The sequence below is a fragment of the Zalophus californianus genome, chromosome 13 (assembly GCF_009762305.2).
Source record: "Zalophus californianus isolate mZalCal1 chromosome 13, mZalCal1.pri.v2, whole genome shotgun sequence".
Lineage (NCBI taxonomy): Eukaryota > Metazoa > Chordata > Mammalia > Carnivora > Otariidae > Zalophus > Zalophus californianus.
In genome coordinates, this window is record NC_045607.1 from 77,661,418 (window position 1) to 77,680,250 (window position 18,833).

The 18,833-nt window shown below is 41.0% G+C and overlaps 1 protein-coding gene across 8 annotated transcripts in view; it reads right to left on the minus strand.

The window, feature by feature from the left end:
• PCSK5 (proprotein convertase subtilisin/kexin type 5) overlaps window positions 1–18,833 on the minus strand; it is a 470,351-nt gene that overhangs the window by 276,949 nt on the left and 174,569 nt on the right. For all 8 annotated transcript variants that reach the window (XR_003523749.2, XR_003523748.2, XM_027616047.2 and 5 more), the window contains exon 8: window positions 1,848–2,060. Coding sequence is in view for 6 of the 8 variants with exons in the window: in XM_027616047.2 (XP_027471848.2) it covers window positions 1,848–2,060 (213 nt within the window). In the remaining 2 variants the exon portion in view is untranslated. The remainder of the gene's footprint in view (window positions 1–1,847; window positions 2,061–18,833) is intronic.

An 18,833-nucleotide genomic window follows, 5' to 3' on the forward strand; every position in this document is an offset into this window, starting at 1 on the left:
CGCGGCGGGGGGTGGGGGGCAGTCACATCAGCTCTATCATGGCATCACAACATGATGAGGGCCCAGGAAGGTCAAGTCTAGGGAGTAAATCTCACATACGGATTTTGAGGTCCCTCTGTCCCTACTGCATTCTCCCATCCAGGACCCAGAAAACCCTTCCTTCTCCTTTGAGATTCTGCCCACTGGATTATACCTTTCTCTTAAGAAAGGCATTTATGGAACTTCACAATACCCTCCCCATGGCAACCATCCCACAGGCAAAAACAGGAGTCTTGATGGGCATATTCACTTTGAAGCAATGGCAAGTTTGCCTTCAGACCTGAGAGGTATAGAAAGAGAACTCTTATTCCAGAGAGTTCCACTGGGATTTTTATGGTGCAGAACTGACAGATGCCACTCAGTCTTCGAGGACCGTGACCCTGAGTACTGAGAGACAAGCAAATCTGAGAGCATAAGGGGTACTCCTAGATTATAACATTTTCATAATGAAGGTAAAATATCACGGAACATCACTTTCCCATTAAGGAAGCCAGGAAATGGTGAAACTTGTCATCTCTGTATTTTCTCCTTTGATATTTTACTTTGAATTGCAGGGTTATGTTTACTGATGAATGATAGAGGTACTTAAAGGTGGGTTCACACATATATTTTTTTAATCTAGTTATTGTGAAGGAATTAGGGAAGGATAGGGTATATGGGTAGGCAATTTAATTTATTTAAATCAACCTGGAAAATGTAACTAAAGAAGTCAGTAAAAAGTAGCTGAGAAGTCACACATGACAATTACGTAATAACCAGGAATCAAGAAGAACCAGATGGATGTGGATAAAGCGCTACATGACGGGAGGAGTATCCTATCACCTGTATTTCCACCACTGTGTAAAAGTCAGATGTGACCCAAATTTGCATAAACCTCTAAGACCTGGGAGCAGGGTCTTAGCCACAGGCTAAAAGGTATCAAGGAAAGCCGCTTGGCTTCACTTTAGAAAGACAAATCCTGAGACAGTTTATAAAACTATGATCAAGAAAAAAGTGCAAAGGTGTTTGAAATTTCACATCAGAAGCACAGCGCTGGGCATCCCCAAAGCCAGAACCTTCCTTGAGGGGTCAAGCAATGTGCAAAGCACTTTTTATTTACTTCGTCATCATTTCTGTAGTAACTCCATAAGCTATGTGATCCTAAATGCTCACATTTTACAGATAAGGATGTTGAGACAGAAAAATTAAGTAATGGGTCTAAAGTTACGCAGCTTATAACAGACAGCTCAACAGTCAACAGAACCCATGCAAGCCGGGCCTGCAACCCGAACTCTTCCTCAGTTTGCTGTGTGAAGAGAGAGTAGGGCGTGTGGGTAAGCAGGTCACACAGGACTTCTCTGCTTTTCATTCAGGCAAGCTGGTGCCTCAGCAGTAGGAAAGTGCCTTTTGACAGGGTTAGCTCACACTGAGTTAGCCGTAAGCACTTTGAAACCAAAGCACGGAAGGTAAGTTTTGAAGGCGGTATGGAGACAGGGTGACAAGGAAACTGGGCTGAGAGTCAGAGCTTGTCTCTCTGCTGCCTCTAACTCACAAGGTGAACGTGGACCATTCATCTGTCTTCAACCAAACCAAAGCTTACTCGTGTCTACGACCACATCCAATGCTGGAATGTAATGACCCGGATAAGCAAATCTGATGAATTAATAATAGAATGACAACATTTACAAATACTTGGGATTGAGCAAACAGCTAACTTCCGTACATTACTTGTCTATTTCCGTATATTCTTTGTGCGTGTTTATGGTTCTTCCTTTGTCTTTCATAGGGAAAGATAAATGAATAAATCGTGACACTCAAGTGTTACATACTATTTTCTTATCGTACGACTCTCCGCTGCTGTAGGTGGTGGCCAGTGTGGATGAACACTCTTCCAGGTACCAAGGCTTCTTCCCACTCTCAGCTGTGCTGCTGATGGAGATGGTGTAGATGCTGTTGGTGTAGCCATCACAGGAACAGTGGTCTTTGCTCCTTCCACCATTTCCCGAGGCCCAGACAAAAACAGAGCCGAGGCCTCTCCGCCCCTGTTCACAAACAGAAAAAGTTAAATGAGAGAAGACACAGATCACAGACTCTAGATGCAGAGAAGATCAATAGCAACAGGGCACATCAAATATTTGCGGGAGGGGTGTGATGCTGTTTTAGTAACATGCCGGATGTAAGCTCTTTTCTGAGGTAAGAAGAGTTGCATGCATTCATTCATTCATTCATTCATTTATTTGTAGAGAGAGAGAGCACGAGCGGGGGGTCGGGGTGGTGAGGCAGAAGGAGAGGGAGAGAGACAGAGTCTTAAGTAGACTCCGTGCTGAGTGCAGAGCCCGACCCCAGGCTCGACCTCACGACCCTGAGATCATGACCTGAGCTGAAATCAAGAGTCGGACGCTTAACTGACTCAGCCACCCAGGCGCCCCAAGAGGAGTTGTTTTTAGAAACTAAAATAATCTGGATGTGATGTACAGCCTGGTGACTATAGTTAATAATCCTGCATTGTTTATTTGAAAGTTGCTAAGAGAATAGATCTTAAAAGCTCTCATCGCTAGAAAAAAAAAATGTAACTATGCATGGTGATGGATGTTACCTAGACCCACTGTGGTACTTATTTCCCAATATATACAAATATCAAAGCATTATTTTGTACACTTGAAATGAATATGTTATATGTCAATTATATCCCAATAAAAAACCTAAAATAATCCTTTTCATATGTCACAGTCATAGAAGCCACGAGACAGTAATGACGACAACAGGAGGGCTAACATTCATTAGGTACCCACCGTGGACCAGGCGCAATTATAATTGTTTTATGTGAATCAGACTGAACTCTTCCAACAACCCTGTGGGAATGGTATAATTTTTGTCCCCATTATACAGATGAAGAATTGAGCTACAGAAATTAAGAAATGTTCCCATGGTCACATAGCTAGGGAGTGGAAGGACAAAATTTGAACCCACACAGCCAGACCCCAGAGCTGGAACATCATTAGCTGTAATTACTGCAGACCTTTACTAGCGCTGTAACTCTCACATGAAGTGGTGCTCTTCTGCTCCCTCAGCTGACATATGAGCAACATGAGGTATGGAGAGGTTATGTGATTTATTCTTAAGTCACCTCATTGGTGAGGAGCAGAATTAGGGATGATGTGCCTTCCAGAGCTGTGTCCCCACATGTGTATGGCATAGACTCTAATTATGAAGGATGTTAATGGATGCTACCAGAAATAAAAGAATTTCAAGATTAAGTACGTTTGGGAAACTCTAAGCAAAATGAAACAGATTCCTCTACTGTAGAACTCAATAAGGGGTTGTTCATTGCAAAACTCTATGGGAGGCACAGTCAGATGTTTTTTTCCCAAACATATTTGATGGCGGATACCTTCTTCGACCTGATGCGTGAAATTTTTCTTACAAGGCTAGGAGATGGGGTTACATTCTTTATGCCGAAACCTGGCATCCATTCGCAGAGTTTCCTGAGGTCATAAAATAATTAAGGAGAACAAGCAAAGTAGAACATAGATGTAGTGAAGCATAATGACTATTTGGTTCTATAAGATAAGATCTTCAGAAGAGAGAAGTTAGCCAAAGTGAAGTGTATTTCTCTGAATAGCCAGAGCTGAATACCTCAGAAATTTTACCTTTTTAAAACTAGAAGTCACACTTAAGGACACAGAGGCCAAATCTATCATTTGGTAATTAGACAGTGAGAACCAAAGTCACTAGCTGGTGATGGCTGAACCCCTTTTTTTGCTTCCAGGCCCTAGATTTTATGGTCTCAGGTGGAAGGAAAGTATTTGGGATGCTGTTTTGGAATTTCTGGTAAAAGAGCCAAGGAAAGAGAGAGGACAAAGAATTTGAAATATTCTTGATAAACTGTCTCTGACCTTGAAACCTCAAGGAACAGAATATTTATGACATGATTTGACCTGAACATAGATTTCTTTTTGTCTTTCAACGTGGAAAAATGCAATATGATCGCACAGGAATGGGAAAGACTCGTGAAGAGAGAGGGAGAGAAAGTTCTGGATGCTATTGCCACGAGACAGCTGGGTCTGGTTTACCATCCTTCAGTTTGTCATCAAAATATTCAGGAAATGTACAGAAGGATGCAAAAATCACTAAGGCATCATCAACAAAGGATTTTGTTCAATGCTTTGTAAATCTTTAGAAGGAATTACTCCTCACCATGGTGTGGATGGCCAGATTGAGAAACTCTGGTGACTGACTCATATCCTCACCTCAGAGACAGAACATCATAGCCAAAGAAGGAAGGGTCCAATTCCTCATCAATATGTACCCTCTCTATCACACACCGAGGGGCTGTGTTGCTGGCAAAAAGCACAGTCCCACTGGAGCTCTATCTGGCAGGTCAACAGAACGCATGACATAATGCAAAAACCCTCCTGGTTTAAACAGCACTGGAACAGACAATAGATTAAGAACCACAAAACCATGAAAAAGCATGTCTGGCATAATCACCCATATATACCTATACAAAATTATGACTGGGTGCCTATGTATAAAATTCACTGAAAAGATCTTTAAAAACGTACTTGGTTTTAAAAGAATATTTAATAAGAAAATGTTTAGAAGGCACTTTTATGTTCACAATGTAATTACAAATGGACGATACAAAATGATATAATATGGTCTCAGTTCAGAAAAACAAAATGTTTGTGTGCCTGTGCGTGCGCGTGTAAAGAAGTTAATGTGTATAAAGTTATATGCATACAGCTATCATAAAATGACAACACAACAGAACTTAATTGTTTGGTAAGATTAGGAAAGATTTTTTTTTTCTTTTTCATACAATCCTTCCATGACCATATGATTTTTATAAACAGAAACAAACACATTTATTCTCCTCTTAAGAGGGGAAACACAGGGCCAATTCTTAAGAGATAATTTTTACTTTATGATTAAGAGGGCTTTTAAACACAGAAGGTTCGTTGTGCACTAAAAATAAGCAGAGCCTAACATTTATAGAAACTTACTAGGCACGGAGCACTGTACAAACGTTATTCTGCACAACTCAAGTCTATCTCATCATTTCGCAGAGGGGTAAACTCGGGCTCAGAAATGCACATGAACACCAGAACCAGAGCTTAAAATCCAGCTGGAGCTAAAGCCTGTGCCCCTAACCCTCAACAATAGTCTTCTTTGGGGCAAAAAAGGCAGCTGGTGGTTGCTGTACTGTTTTTAGCCAAAGCTCCAGTGTCTTCATTGAAGTTTGCCTTTAGAACCTAAGAGCAGACCAGGCTCCAAGTTCTTTCCAGACTTGGTGGCAGGATTAAAATGATAAAGAAAGGATTCATGCATGGTCCTGAGCATTCTCAGGGAGAAGGACGTAGGTTCAGATGCAAAATTCTGCCTAGAAATCCCAACCTGACCAGGGCCCCCTCAGAAGTAGGACCACAAGTCATTCATTCTATCATGGCAGCGTCCAGAGAGACACCCACTGTGAAGGACCTAGGACATTATTATGGAGTCCTCTGGAGATCCGCTGGGTTGACAGAATGAACGGTTGAAAGAACAGTGGGTTGCCATTGCCCTGGAAATGTCCTTTCCAGAAAGAAGCGACATCCCTCTATCAAAGATAATTTGATGGAATTATTTTACAGCTGGGTACGGTGAAGGGAAACATCAAGGACAGTAGGAGATCAATAACCACCCCAACATCCTTAGGACAGAAAGAAGCTGGGGAGTTGGGGGGCTGTCACTGGAACTGGAAACGGAGGGGCTAGTACGAGTTGAGAAATGACTAGGGGACATACCAACCCATGTTGGCCTCGCTGGGAGGGGGCCAGCGGCATATATACTGAGACCCTAGTCTATTTCTCCTTCTCTCCCATCTCTCTCCCTGAAGCCAGAGGACCTGGGAGCCCACAGGGAGCAGTATCCCTGAGCATGGAGCTTGTGGAAAGAAGAGGAGCGAGGATCTGGAGAATCTCATGGGAGACAACTGGCATTGTCCCTAAGGTGTGTTATGCAGTGACTTGGATCCCTCCCCTTCAAATTCATTCAGTGACACCTTAACCCCCATGTGACGGTATTAAATAGAGTGAAGACACTGCAGGAAGGTGGCTTCTCTCTTCAGCTGAGGAGAGAGGTTATTACCAGAACCCAACTCTGCTGGCACTCTCATCATGGACTTCCAGACTTCCAACCTCCAGACTTCCAGAAAATACATTTCTGTGGTATTCCATTATGGCGGCCCAAGCTGACTCATACAAGGGGAGAGGGGGAGATGAGGTGATAAAGGGCGGCCTCCCCCGCCCCCCCCACGGAGGCGACAGAATATATAGATGCTGCCGCCACCCTATCCACCAGGCATTCTGACCCTTATGCATGTGTGTATGGTTTATGATTAAAGTCCCAGAAACTAACAGGCTAATTTGTGGGCTGAAAATGCCATAAAGATCTATGCCAAAGATCTATGGGGTTAATCTGAAACAATTAGCAATTCAAAGATTTATTTACTACAGATGCACAGCAGATTCCCATTAGTGTGTAATATTCAGAAAATCAAAACATATGTGGTAAAAGAGAATCTGGACATTTCTCCAAAATTCAGAGTAATTTCAGAATTAAGTCTTAATGTGGGATATAGGGAGAAAGGAAGGTGGGCCGAGTAGGATAGAGACTCTTGAGACACATATTTTCCCAAAGTGTAGGAAATGACATTTTCAAGGTTGGTAAAGTATTGTGATTGCAACTGGTTATTTAAATATGGCTTTGGATGAAAAAAGAAAAAAAAATCCTCCAATTTAATTGAGTACCATGTTAAAAGTGAACTCAAGGCAAAATATTTTGTGAAATTCATATAAGATCCATTTGACCAAACTCTATTCTTTTTCATTGTGTATTTAATTGTGCATGTGTTTCTTCTCATGTATGCCCTACAAACATCTATTTATAATGTCCCATTGTTTTATTACTAAAGGCTAGAAAGGAACTGGATTTTCTTGTGTTTCTGGAGGTCAGAAAAGGCTACTTTATGCTGCATTACCAATTAAATCCTACACCCCGAGCCAGGTTTTGAAAGCTAGAGAGTTTGATGGAACCAACTTTCTTTAAAATCGTGTGATAATTTTTCAACCAATGCAGTTAGATTTTATTTGGTATTTTAATATTACTTTCTTTCCCATATCACTTAGAAAATATTCTTAGAGGGGCACAAGTCAGTGACCAGAGATTCCTGAAATACAAAAAAAAAAAAAAAAAAATGTGGCTGGACACTGTGCCGGCGCTTTCACAAATATTAGTTAATTTAGAGCAATACCAGCAAGTTAGATACGTATTTTACAGATTAGAAAATCAAGTAACACTAAGTAACAGGTGAGCCATCATGTCACCAGAATGTGGTGGACATGGAGGACGGAGGGCCCAAGGAATCTGATCAGAAGGCGCATATCTGTGTGTGTCAACATGAAGAGACAGGATGATACAACACATGATGAGGAACTTTTCTTTATGTGCGACGTCTTCCAAGCATAGGCTGCGTACCCAGTTGCCAAAGCCCTTCACCATTCCGCTCACCATCATTTTTTTGATATTCATTCTCTCAGTGAGAAAAGAGCATCACCCTCCAAGGAAGCTCTTCCACGCTCGGAACACAGATAAAAGAGGCTTCAGTCCAGAAGAGGCAGGGGAAAGACAAGGACACCCACCATCTGTGGTAGCTGAGCTTGGAAGAAAGAACTGCTCATCTTTTTTTTTTTTTTTTTTTAACAAAATCAATCATCTTTTTAACAAAATCAATCTGGTTCCTTAACGGAGCAGGTTCACTGACAGAAACAGGTCTGGTCTAGAAACATAATATAAAGGCAAGGCGACAACAACACACTTGTGAAAGGCATTTGCAGTTCTCACACAAAATGCTCCAGGATTCTAAAGCATATATTGCTTTTTAAAGCAATAGTTAATAACCCTTTGAATCATCATCATCTGTAGTAGAGATGACTCACGTGAAAACAACAAAGGCTTCTTAAAGGTGACCTCAAAAGTAATCCAAGGAGAAATACAATCCATAATTGAGGACAAGTCAGGAGCAGATGGTCACACAACTTCCAGTGCCTGGGAGACAACTCTGGTGGAACTTGGTGGGGCAAAATCTTCCTTGGGAATGCACCAAGAAAATGCAGTTACGATATAGATTCAGAAAGACGTCTTTGGGAAAGACTAAAGCCTGTGACTTGTTTTTTCAATCAGTTCTTCAGGGCAAGATGGGGATTGGGGGAGGAAAATGAATTACAACTGACCCTTGACCAACTCAGGTTTGAACTGCACGAATCCACTCATATGTGATTTTTTAAAAATACAGTATAGCAATGTGAATGTTCCTTCTCTTCCTTATGATTTTCTTAACATTTTCTTTTCCCTAGCCTACTTTAGAAAACAGTATATAATACATATAACATACAAAATGTATGTTAATTGTGTGTTATCAATGAGTTATGACGTTTTGGGGGAATCAAAAGTTATACATGGATTTTGGACTGTGCAGGGGGTCAGGGTCCCTCATCTCCACATTGGTCAAGGGTCTCAGCTCGAGGTGAGATTCATCTGGACCCCGGGAAGACAGTGGGCCACTCCCCACCAGAACACAAGGGAATCCAAGATGACAATGAGATGTTCTTAAAGAGTAAAAGGAGATATGTGCTCTGAGGATTAGGAATCTGAAGGCTAACCGATGCTCTGTCAGAAACAATCCTATGCCACGGTGCCAACCTTGTCAGCCTCTACTTCGGTGTCTTCCCTCACCCAGAAAATAGGCACGTGCAACCCTTATTTATATGATCTACTTACTCCACGAGTCAGAGTGCTGATGTAAAGAGTATACAGGTTTCACTGGATTCTACTTCTGCTCTCAGAATATTTCATTATTGTGCTCTCGGAATTATTAAGTGAAACAGAAGAACTACTTTCAGGAAAAACCAAACTGTCATCAATTATGGTGTATTTGGTAATTTGAGTGCAGCCAACAGCTCACTAATTCCACTTGTTTCTAAGCAAATGTTCCAGGATTGAAGATGCTTAGCAATGCTTCCCAAAGAGGATTTCAACAGCTAGCCAACACCTGCTGATGTTCAACTTTCCTTGGGCCCCAGCACCTCCCCTCACTGCTGTTCTTAATCTTTTCATACCCACTTTAGCGTGTCTACCACCCAAGCTGCCGTGTAGCCCTAAATCTAATCTGGAGGAAGGACTGTCGAAACATCCATAGACCGACTTACAAAAAATTCGCTGCGGACGGGTCTTCACCATTTCATTCTATGCTACTTACCCTGTCCAAGCATGGTTGATGATTGAAAAAGACTGAAAATACATATGCAGTTATTTTTTTAAAGTACTAAAAGTGAGATAAAGAAGGCTTTTGCGAATGGTAAGCTGTTTCTCCCCATTTTTGCCTTCCTAGCTTTTCTTGTGACAGGACTTCAGCCTCTCTCTCTTCCTCTCAACCCTCACCCACCTTTTCCGCCCCCTCCGCCATCAGGTTTTCTCTCTTCTAATTTGCTCTGTACACGATGGGTGGCTAAGCCGTTTTACTAAGCATTTTTTAAATGTTTTGTAGGCTTCTTAATACATTGAAAATATTAGATGTGGTTATTAGCAATCATATTAATTTAATGAAAAGCCCTTTTAAACGCTTCCCAAGAATACCAAATGCAGCCAACTTCCCTTCATAAAGGAATAGAGAACCCAACTTGTGATTGTAGAATCGACCAGTGGCAACAACAGTTGCAAGCCTTTCTGGTGAAACGATACATTTGGGGTCTTTTTACAACCTTGTTCACATTCTAGTACCAGAACGAGCAGCTTGATGCCCTCAATTCAGAGAACTTAAAGTTGACTTTAGCTCCGTTTTCTAAAAGGACATTTGGAATAAATGGCCAAAACCAGCATAAAAATTAATCAATTCTGTAAATTCAGAACTCCCCCAGACTCAGGTTCCTGATAAAAAGCTACATTTATGTTTATCATGTGAATAGAAAAAAATAAAAATAAATGAGTTGCTTGTCTACCCTATTTGCCAGAAAATAAATTCAGTAGAACGTCCACGCACTAAAGGCTTGGTAGAACCAATTCTGTCCCGGAGCTGCCTTTTCCTCAGAAGGGTTGACAGTGAGGGTCTGTACACATACCACAGCTTCTGACACTTTCTCACCGAAGTGCACAGTGGTGTGATCCTTGGCTCCTGACAACAGTATTACGATAGTGCAGATATCTTTCACTTTATTTGTAAAGTATAACTGGAAAAGAAAATCAGTCTTTCATGGAGAAAAGGTAGTAAATCCAGGAGGAACTAAAAAACCAGGTGTGTTTACTAGTGGAAATAAATGTGTTTTCAAGCAAAGAATTTTATTCCTATGATCCTTTAGACATTCTGTACATTTAGGAACTTTATATAATGAAAATTTGGAGCTGAATAATGTGCTATGGATATTACTTAAAACTGGATACATGAGAGGTTCATATATTGAAATTTTAAATTCCTACATCAGAAAACTAAGGAAATGAAGTTGGCAGAGCCAGAACCAGATGGGTCCACTCCCACCTCGACGGCAATGCTGTTCCCCATGGACTAGGAACGCAATGGGGTGTTCCTGAAAGTGCGTAATAACATGGGTTAGGGAGACCTGCTGAACAGCAGTGGATTAGACAAAACAAAAAAGCAAAACAAAAAAACCCCTTTCTCCTCCTGCCTTATCTCATTTGCCAAATCAACAATTCCTGAATAATTGTCTGCTATTATTAGTGTTTTCTCTACGTCCAATTCCTAACGGTCAATCCTTCATTTTTTCTTCGGCCTTGTCTTCATCTGACTCACCGAACCTCAGTGAACTCAGGTTATTATTTACTTCTGGTCACTCCCACAGCCTCCAAGATTTGAGCCCTACTCAAGCTGTTTTCCCACGGTCTGGCACGCTGGCTGGGAGGAGGAACATGAGAATTATGTTTCTCAATTCCTCATTCCAGGCAGCTTTAACAACACCTGTGAATCTCACATGCTCTCTGAACTAATCACAATCACTAATTTTTTTAAAGATTTACTTATTTTAGAGAGAGACAAGGAGAGAGCGCGAGCATGAGTGATGGGGAGGGGCAGACTCCCCACTGACTGAGACTCGATCCCAGCACCCCCAGATCATGACCTGAGCCAAAGGCAGCCACCTAACCAACTGAGCCACCCAGGTGCCCCAACACAATCAATAATTATCAGCACCAATGCACCCATTCTGGGTACACCCACCATTCCAGCATTCCCATTTTGGGGAGCAAAAGACAACATATATGAGAGAAGTTTCTATAACTTCGATCATCCCAGAGCAAAGGCAAAATCATGCTCAGGATTGTTTCAGGAGAGACAGGTTTATGAAATTGAGAAGGACATTGCCAATATTAATATTAGTTACCTATTATGAAACTGCCCAGGAAGATACCACGCCTTTAAATTTCTATTAAAGGAGTAAAAGTTGAAATATTCCTTTCATACAGAATAAAAAATATTTACTATCAACAGGGGAATGAAAGGAATTTATTGCCAATGTTTGAAAAGGTGTTTGGAAAGGAGGACAGAGGGAAACTCTAGCAGTAATGAAAGGTTTATACTCTTCTCTACGTTAGGTTACAGAATGCCTCACCATGGTGGACTGGTCAACATGGAGAGGGCAAGAAAGCTGTTGCCCCCAAAGCCCACCAGGGGGTTTGAATGTCACAGGTCTCTACTCCATGAAGTAACAACCTTGGTCTTTTGTGGAGCAGCCCATAACATTTCTGAAGTAGAGAAAATCAGCCCCTCACGGTTTCTTCCCATAAACACATTCCTGACTTCAATGAAAGCAAATCACACTTCTGAAAAGATTGTACTTGGTAGTAAGCTTATGTTATTTACAAGACGTCCTTAAAAATGCATCAAACATGGCCTCTCCTCTGAGGAGAAGACCAGCAATATGTCTGAGCACTGCATATGTGTGATCTCAGTCAGTCTCCATGAGGGCTCCACAATCATAGTCTTTTCTTAGGGAAGCAGAAGCTCTGATAACTTAGTAACTTGACCTCGTTCAAAACACTGGAGGGAAACCAAGATTTCAACCTGGCTCTCTGTGACTTTAAGGTCAGTACTTTCCACATTGTCACAGCTTGCATCCGGGGAGGAGAGAAAGAGACAACACAGTGAAGTTGAGAATATGCCAAGTCAGTTTGCCCCAACAATTTTTCCCAGGACTTCAGGGAAGAGAGAGGTCCCTGTGGTAGCGTCCACTTCCATGACCGTAATGACAGCTACCATTGACAGAGAGCTGAACGGACACAGACAGGCCCATATGATGCACCTGACAGGAACGGATTCACACAACATGGTGGTGAAGAAGACAGACCGAGTCAGGGCCACACTCATGCTTCTTAATGGTCAGGTCCCCTACTTTCGCTAAGACTTAGTTTCCAAATCTATAAACTGGTGGGGTCCTATGAAGATCATCCTTATACCTAACCCAAGTAGCTCTAAAGAATTAATAATCATCATAATGTTTACAATCCTGAATATTAAAATTTGACTGTCCTCCTCTTAAAGAGGAGAACTGTAAGCTCAGGGCAAGCGAGCAAAATCTGCTATAGAAGTCACACATACTTTAAAATCATTTTTTTTAATGGGCGCCTGGGTGGCTCAGTTGGTTAAGTGACTGCCTTCAGCTCAGGTCATGATCCTGGAGCCCCGGGATTGAGTCCTGCATCGGGCTCCCTGCTCAGCGGGGAGCCTGCTTCTCCCTCTCCCCCTCCCCCTCCCCATGGTCTCTTTCTCTTCATTCTCTCTCTCAAATAAAAAAAAAATTTTTAAATCATTTTTTATTATCAACTCAGTTCAATTTATCCTCATTTATTTCACAGTGGCTTTTTTTTTTTTTTATCCCAGTTACTGCCAAGTTTTGTTAAAGAAAATTTCCATTACCTTTCTTAAATTTATGCTCTGAATCAGAGAAACACAGGATTGGTATGGACCTTAACTTGACCTAATCCAATCCCTGTATGATTTTTGTATTTTCCCTATAAGTTGGGACATCCAGACTGTACTAGGATGATGCCCATGATAAAAGCTTCACATCCTCCCTTATAAGTCACTATATATAGAACAAAACAAACGAAAAGGAAAAAAAAAAAGTATTGTTACTGATATCTGGTTAATCCCTAAGTAGGACAGAATTAGAATGGCATTTGCTAAAGCTAATATAAACTACTCACAGAGTTAAAAATGTATCTCTATAACTGAAAACAAGGTGACAGTAAATATTCAACATTTGCACCTATACAAGGCTAGGAGAAATTTGTGCTCCTTGCCATACAAGTGCATCACTGTTCACAATAACATAGGAATCTAAATCTGATACTTGGATAACAGATAACTTTGTGAAGAGTACAGAACGTGAAACCACATACGTATTTATGTATTTACTTTATGTATTTATGTATGTATGTATGTATATAGACAAACAATTCTTTGTTTCCAAAATGGAAAAATGTTAGATTGGGTGCATTGGGCAAATCACTTCTTAGCTTTGTTATAGCCCTAAAGACACAGTTTCCACCAGGATAGAGTTAAATACCAATGGAGGATTTTTAAAACAAACCCCAGTTAAAGTCAATTTTGTTAAGCAGAGCCAATATTAAATAAACTCTCTTGTCTCTCTTTGCCTATCCATAGACTATTCCAAAGTTTTCAAACATTTGCCAACTAATTTAACAGCAATCTGTCATTTGTTAAAATGCAACTGGTACCAAGTCTGTTATAGCTGGATGTGTATCAGATAAAAATATATTCTTCCCAAGTGGAATTGGTTAATTTTATTATGATTATTATTACTCGTTTATTATACAAGCTCATTATACCTCTTCTCTCCCCTTCTGGTGAACATATGCCTTTAATTTAAGGGTGGAGAAATGTGTGTATGTGCACGTATGTGCATGTAAGGGACAGTGTGTGATTGTAAAGCAACTCTGTGTTTTCAGCAAATATTCCAAATATCCAATCAGGTGTAAAATCTGGTAAAGTGAAAAGGAAACTGATGATGGGAAGGGGATATATTAATCAGAGACTTCATAAAAGTCTCAACAGCCAGGCATGTACCAATAGATGTTGATCAAATGTCCTGGTTTCCATCTGGAGGCCTTGAGAAGAACAGACTGTGGATGGGACGAAGGGAGATTAAGGGCCAATGATTTGGATTTCACCTGATTTTGTTTCCCCAACCTTGACATTGGTTCTGTTATGAATGCACTGGAAGGCTCTCGTGGATAATCCCAAAGCCTAAAAAGTTCAAAGAAAAATGATCTGGCATTGAAAGTATACTTGTAGATAGCATGGTTAAGTAAACTCTGGACTCTATGCTTCTACAATATGTGCAATGAGCCACATGATTTCTCCAGCTCAGAGTAAGATAAATGCCAAATCAGTGCTTGGTACGTAGTGGGGACTTGAGAACTACCTCTTGAGTAAAACAATAAGGGAAGTACTGGTAATCTGAATGTAGGGTTTTCTGATTATGAAAAAACGGAAAAGATTCAGTTCCAGTTTTTTGCTTGTTTTCTAAAGGATGTTATAAAATGCCCTTGCCAGGAAACTGTGAAAAGCTGCCAATATGTGAGATGCCTGCTGACAAATGTAAAAATGCATCAGGTATTAATAAAGTTTAATAACCCAAATGGGGCAAAAAAAGATGATTGCAAGGCAACTAGACCGAACACAAAAAGTTTTTTTAATTGTGTGCCATGTAGTCTGTCCTTCTCATTGCTTACAAGATTCTAGCCACTGAAGGGACTTGGGGAATTTGCTTGCACTTTATTTAGAACATTTACTCATCATTGCATGGTGAGCTTCTCAAAGACAACAGCTGAGTGTTATTCATCTTTCACTACCACCTAGCAAAATACCTAGAATATTGATAATCACCCAATGTGAATGTCTCCTGAATGCAATCAATCAGGAATAAATGAATGAATAAACAGTCTATCCAAGAAAAGCTCAGGCAGTTAGCTTCTTATTCTGATACCAAACCTTGGGTGACTTCTATCTGAAACACTGTCAACTGCCTCATTCATTTTATAAAATCATTTTCCTATTTAGAATCGCCTGGGTAGACAAAGCAAAGAGTTTCCCCTAAAGGAAGTCTTTGCCCATCATACCAAGGAGCCAGGCCAAAGGTTCACCATGGTAAGTGGAATCGTGTCAGTTTGAATGAGAGTAACGTTTAAAGGGTCCTTTCCTTTGATGACATGTAAGATTTCAATTCTGAGACCGCTGGCAAGATTGTGAGAGACCTTTGTGCCCTTCTAAGAAGCTTAGACTATTCCTCCTCGGTCCTAGGGAGAAGCGGTGAGTTTTAAAGAGAAGACAAAGGACAAGATTTACATGCAAAAAAATACTTCTCTGGCTTCAGCGTTCATGCTGAATTGAAAGTTGGAGCTCAAGCTAGGAGGATGGAGGCTTTGGAAGGATGCTGTGCGCTCAAGTCCGTCTGAGAGATGCTGGTTCTAACTGTCAGAACAAGAGGACACATTCCATAGACTTTTAGGAAGACAGGAAAGAAAGACTTATTGGATGAAGAAAAGAAGAAATCACACATTTTAGGAAGGTAGACGGGGTGACCCATAGTGACATCAACCAGTAAACAAATATACAAATATGGTAAAAACAATTCAGCCACTCAAACTGTTTCCAGTTCTAATGTTCTGATTCTTAAGGTCTAATGGGTTTAGCTGAATTTTTGTAAAGCAGTTCCAAACAATGTAAAATGAAATTAAATTTAACACCAATTCAAAACGAGTCACAAAAATAAAAGCTTTTGGGTGGTTAAAGTTTAGAACGTTGAGTAAATCAAGTTACACACATCTCTTTACTGCAGAACTTCTCAGAGCCTTTAATACGCTTTTAAGTTTCAAAAGGGAGCATATAAGAAGTGGTGTTTCTTAAGCCTATTTTTTAAAATTATTTATTTGAGAGCGAGAGAAAGAGAGAGAATTAACCGGGGCGGGGGGGGGGGGGAAGGGGCAGAGGCAGAGGGAGAAGCAGGCTCCCTGGCGAGCAGGGAGCCTGATGCGGGGCTAGATCCCAGGACCCTGGGATCATGACCTGAGCCAAAGGCAGACGCTTAACCGACTGAGCCACCCAGGCGTCCGCCTTGAGCCTATTTGATAGCAAAATCCTCCACCCACCCCCACCCCTCTTTGGGGCATCTTATTAATTAGTGTTTTATGGAATAGACTTCAGAAAATATTCTCTTGGATATTCTGTCCCATTTATTTTGGCCATTCCTTAATAATAATCTCAAGACTGTATATTTACCTTCTTTTAAGGATCACTTAGAAATATGAAATGGATTAATCCACTAACCCAGAGATTTTGGACAATTAAGACTTTTTACAGCATTCTGCATGATTAAATGGCATTTCACTTTTATTACCCTGGCCTTTTCAAAAGTGATAACGATTAAGACTCATAACTTAGAGACTTTACAATGTTCCAGAAACTCTGCTGCATACGTTACAGGTATTAATCATATAATCCTCACAATAGTCCTATAAAGTAATTACTAGCAGTTAGCTCCATTTTATAGAGGAACAAACTGATCCTCAGAGAAGCTAATTAACTTGAACACGGTAAGAATGCACTGAAACCCACTGGAGAGTCTGAATCCATAGTCCGCTTGCATTAATCACCAGAATATATCATGTATGTTAGTGACTCATTTCCATATTATTAATTAAAAAAAACAATCCAAGTGGGATCCTTAAATAAATTCACTCAGTATACGCAGCAAACTGCCATGGAATTCACCCACATATTTGTTCACTCATCACTAAACAGACATTGTTTTAGGTTTTTGGGATCTAGCACAGAACAAAACGCTCCATCTCTGGGCCTTTACGGGAGAGACAACTGATCAACAAGATAAGGAAATATACTAAATAGAAGGAGAAAAGGGTTCTGAAGGGTTGGCATGTGTGTATTTTATTGTGGACTAGAAGAAGCAGGCAGGCCTCCCTACCAGGACAAATGACATAATGGATCAGAGAAGAGCCCTGGGTTTCACATAACAAGGTCATCACTGTGGTCTTGACAAGAACAGCCTCAGTGCACTGAGGGGTCAGGGCTCTGAGGAGTGGCTTTAAGAAACAATAGAAAAAGAGCTTGTAGAGGAAAGGATGAACAATGGTTTCCAAGGGACAAAAAAGAAATGAGTCAGTAATTGGAAAAATAGAAGAAAACCGCAGAGAGAGTCTCCCCTCTGTCTTCTGAGATAGAATTGATGGTATGTGGATGGCAGTAATGCAGAGGAAAGGGATGTTTTGATGATGAGAGAAGAGAGAACTGATCGAGCCACGTCTTTAGTGAGGCGAGAAGCTAAGGCATCCAGTGAAGAAATGGAGGAGGTGGATTTAGGTAGAAGGTGAGAAATTCATTCACCACGGTAACGGGAAAAAAATCTCCGCTATGTGGTCACGGATGATACAAGGAGGTCAGATGTGCCAAATAAAGCAGAAATGATGACATGAAGAATAATTTATTAGATTTCTTTGAGGCCCACATTCTGACTTGTTTAGCTTTGCTGAGTATCTATTTTCTATAAAATTGGGGCAAACAGGATCTATCTTATGAGATCATTGTGAAGATTAAAAGTTATCTATTTTGGGGCTCAGAGGACTGACCATATGCTAACAGACTGGCAAATGCTGAGTGTTTTAGTATAGTTATTATTATGATTACCCCTACTACTACCATCATCATTAATTGTACACAATGCATATTATGTACCTCTGATTCCTGCAATGAATTTTACAGCTCCTTAGCATCAAAGAAAATGCAGTCTCTGGGGAAAAGAGCAAGTTGTCAGTTGTAACATGATTTGTTCAACATAGTTTTGTCTAATGCGATGTTGGCACCGTAATTCGAAAGGCTCTAAATTGAATCAATTCTGATTTTGTTAGTCTTTGAAAAGAGTGTTACATTCTACTGAACCAAATACTTCTTAGAGTAAACAAGTAGGCAGCATTTTGAAATCCAGTATTTGCTACGTTTTTTGATTAGCAAGCAGAAGGAATGAATGTGATCAATACTTGGATTCCTTGAGCAAAATATATTTCCTTTGTGAAAATCTGTTTTGACACGTAGGCTGCTTCCTCTTTCCTCCCCCTCCCCCCTGCCACTTGTCCTGATGTTGCTGCCCCCCCGCCCCCCAGTCCGGCTTATCATCACCTCTTCCCTGGACCATTTCAATCTTCCGCTCCTGCCTCCCCGTCCCTCTCCCACATAGAGTCCATTCCCTGTACAGCAGCGAGCTTGGAAAATTTTGTGTCCCAACAGGCCACTACTCAGAAAACCTCCAAAGGTTTTCTGCAATGGAATAAATCACAAACACCCTCCATGGTTCAGAAAGCCCTGCGGAACTGGCCGCTGACTACCTCTCCAAACCATCTCTTACTGCCCGCTCTCCGCCCACATCACTTCCATCATCCAAATCAGCATTTTGTTCTGTGAGCACAGCCTGATCATTCTCCACTCAGGGTGTTTTGCTCTTGCTGTTCCTTCTGCAGAAAACATCCCTTCCACATGACTGGCCTCTTACCATTTATGTCCCCATTCATGTACCCCCTCCTCAGAGAGGACTCCCTATCCTCCTGAACTACAGTTCTGTCCTGCCCCCTCACCCGTTTATCTCATTTATGACACTTATCGTTAGCTTGTCATCTTGACGGTTTCTATGTTCGTTTCCCGTCTTGTTGCTCGAATGTACAGACTCTGATGAGTTGCA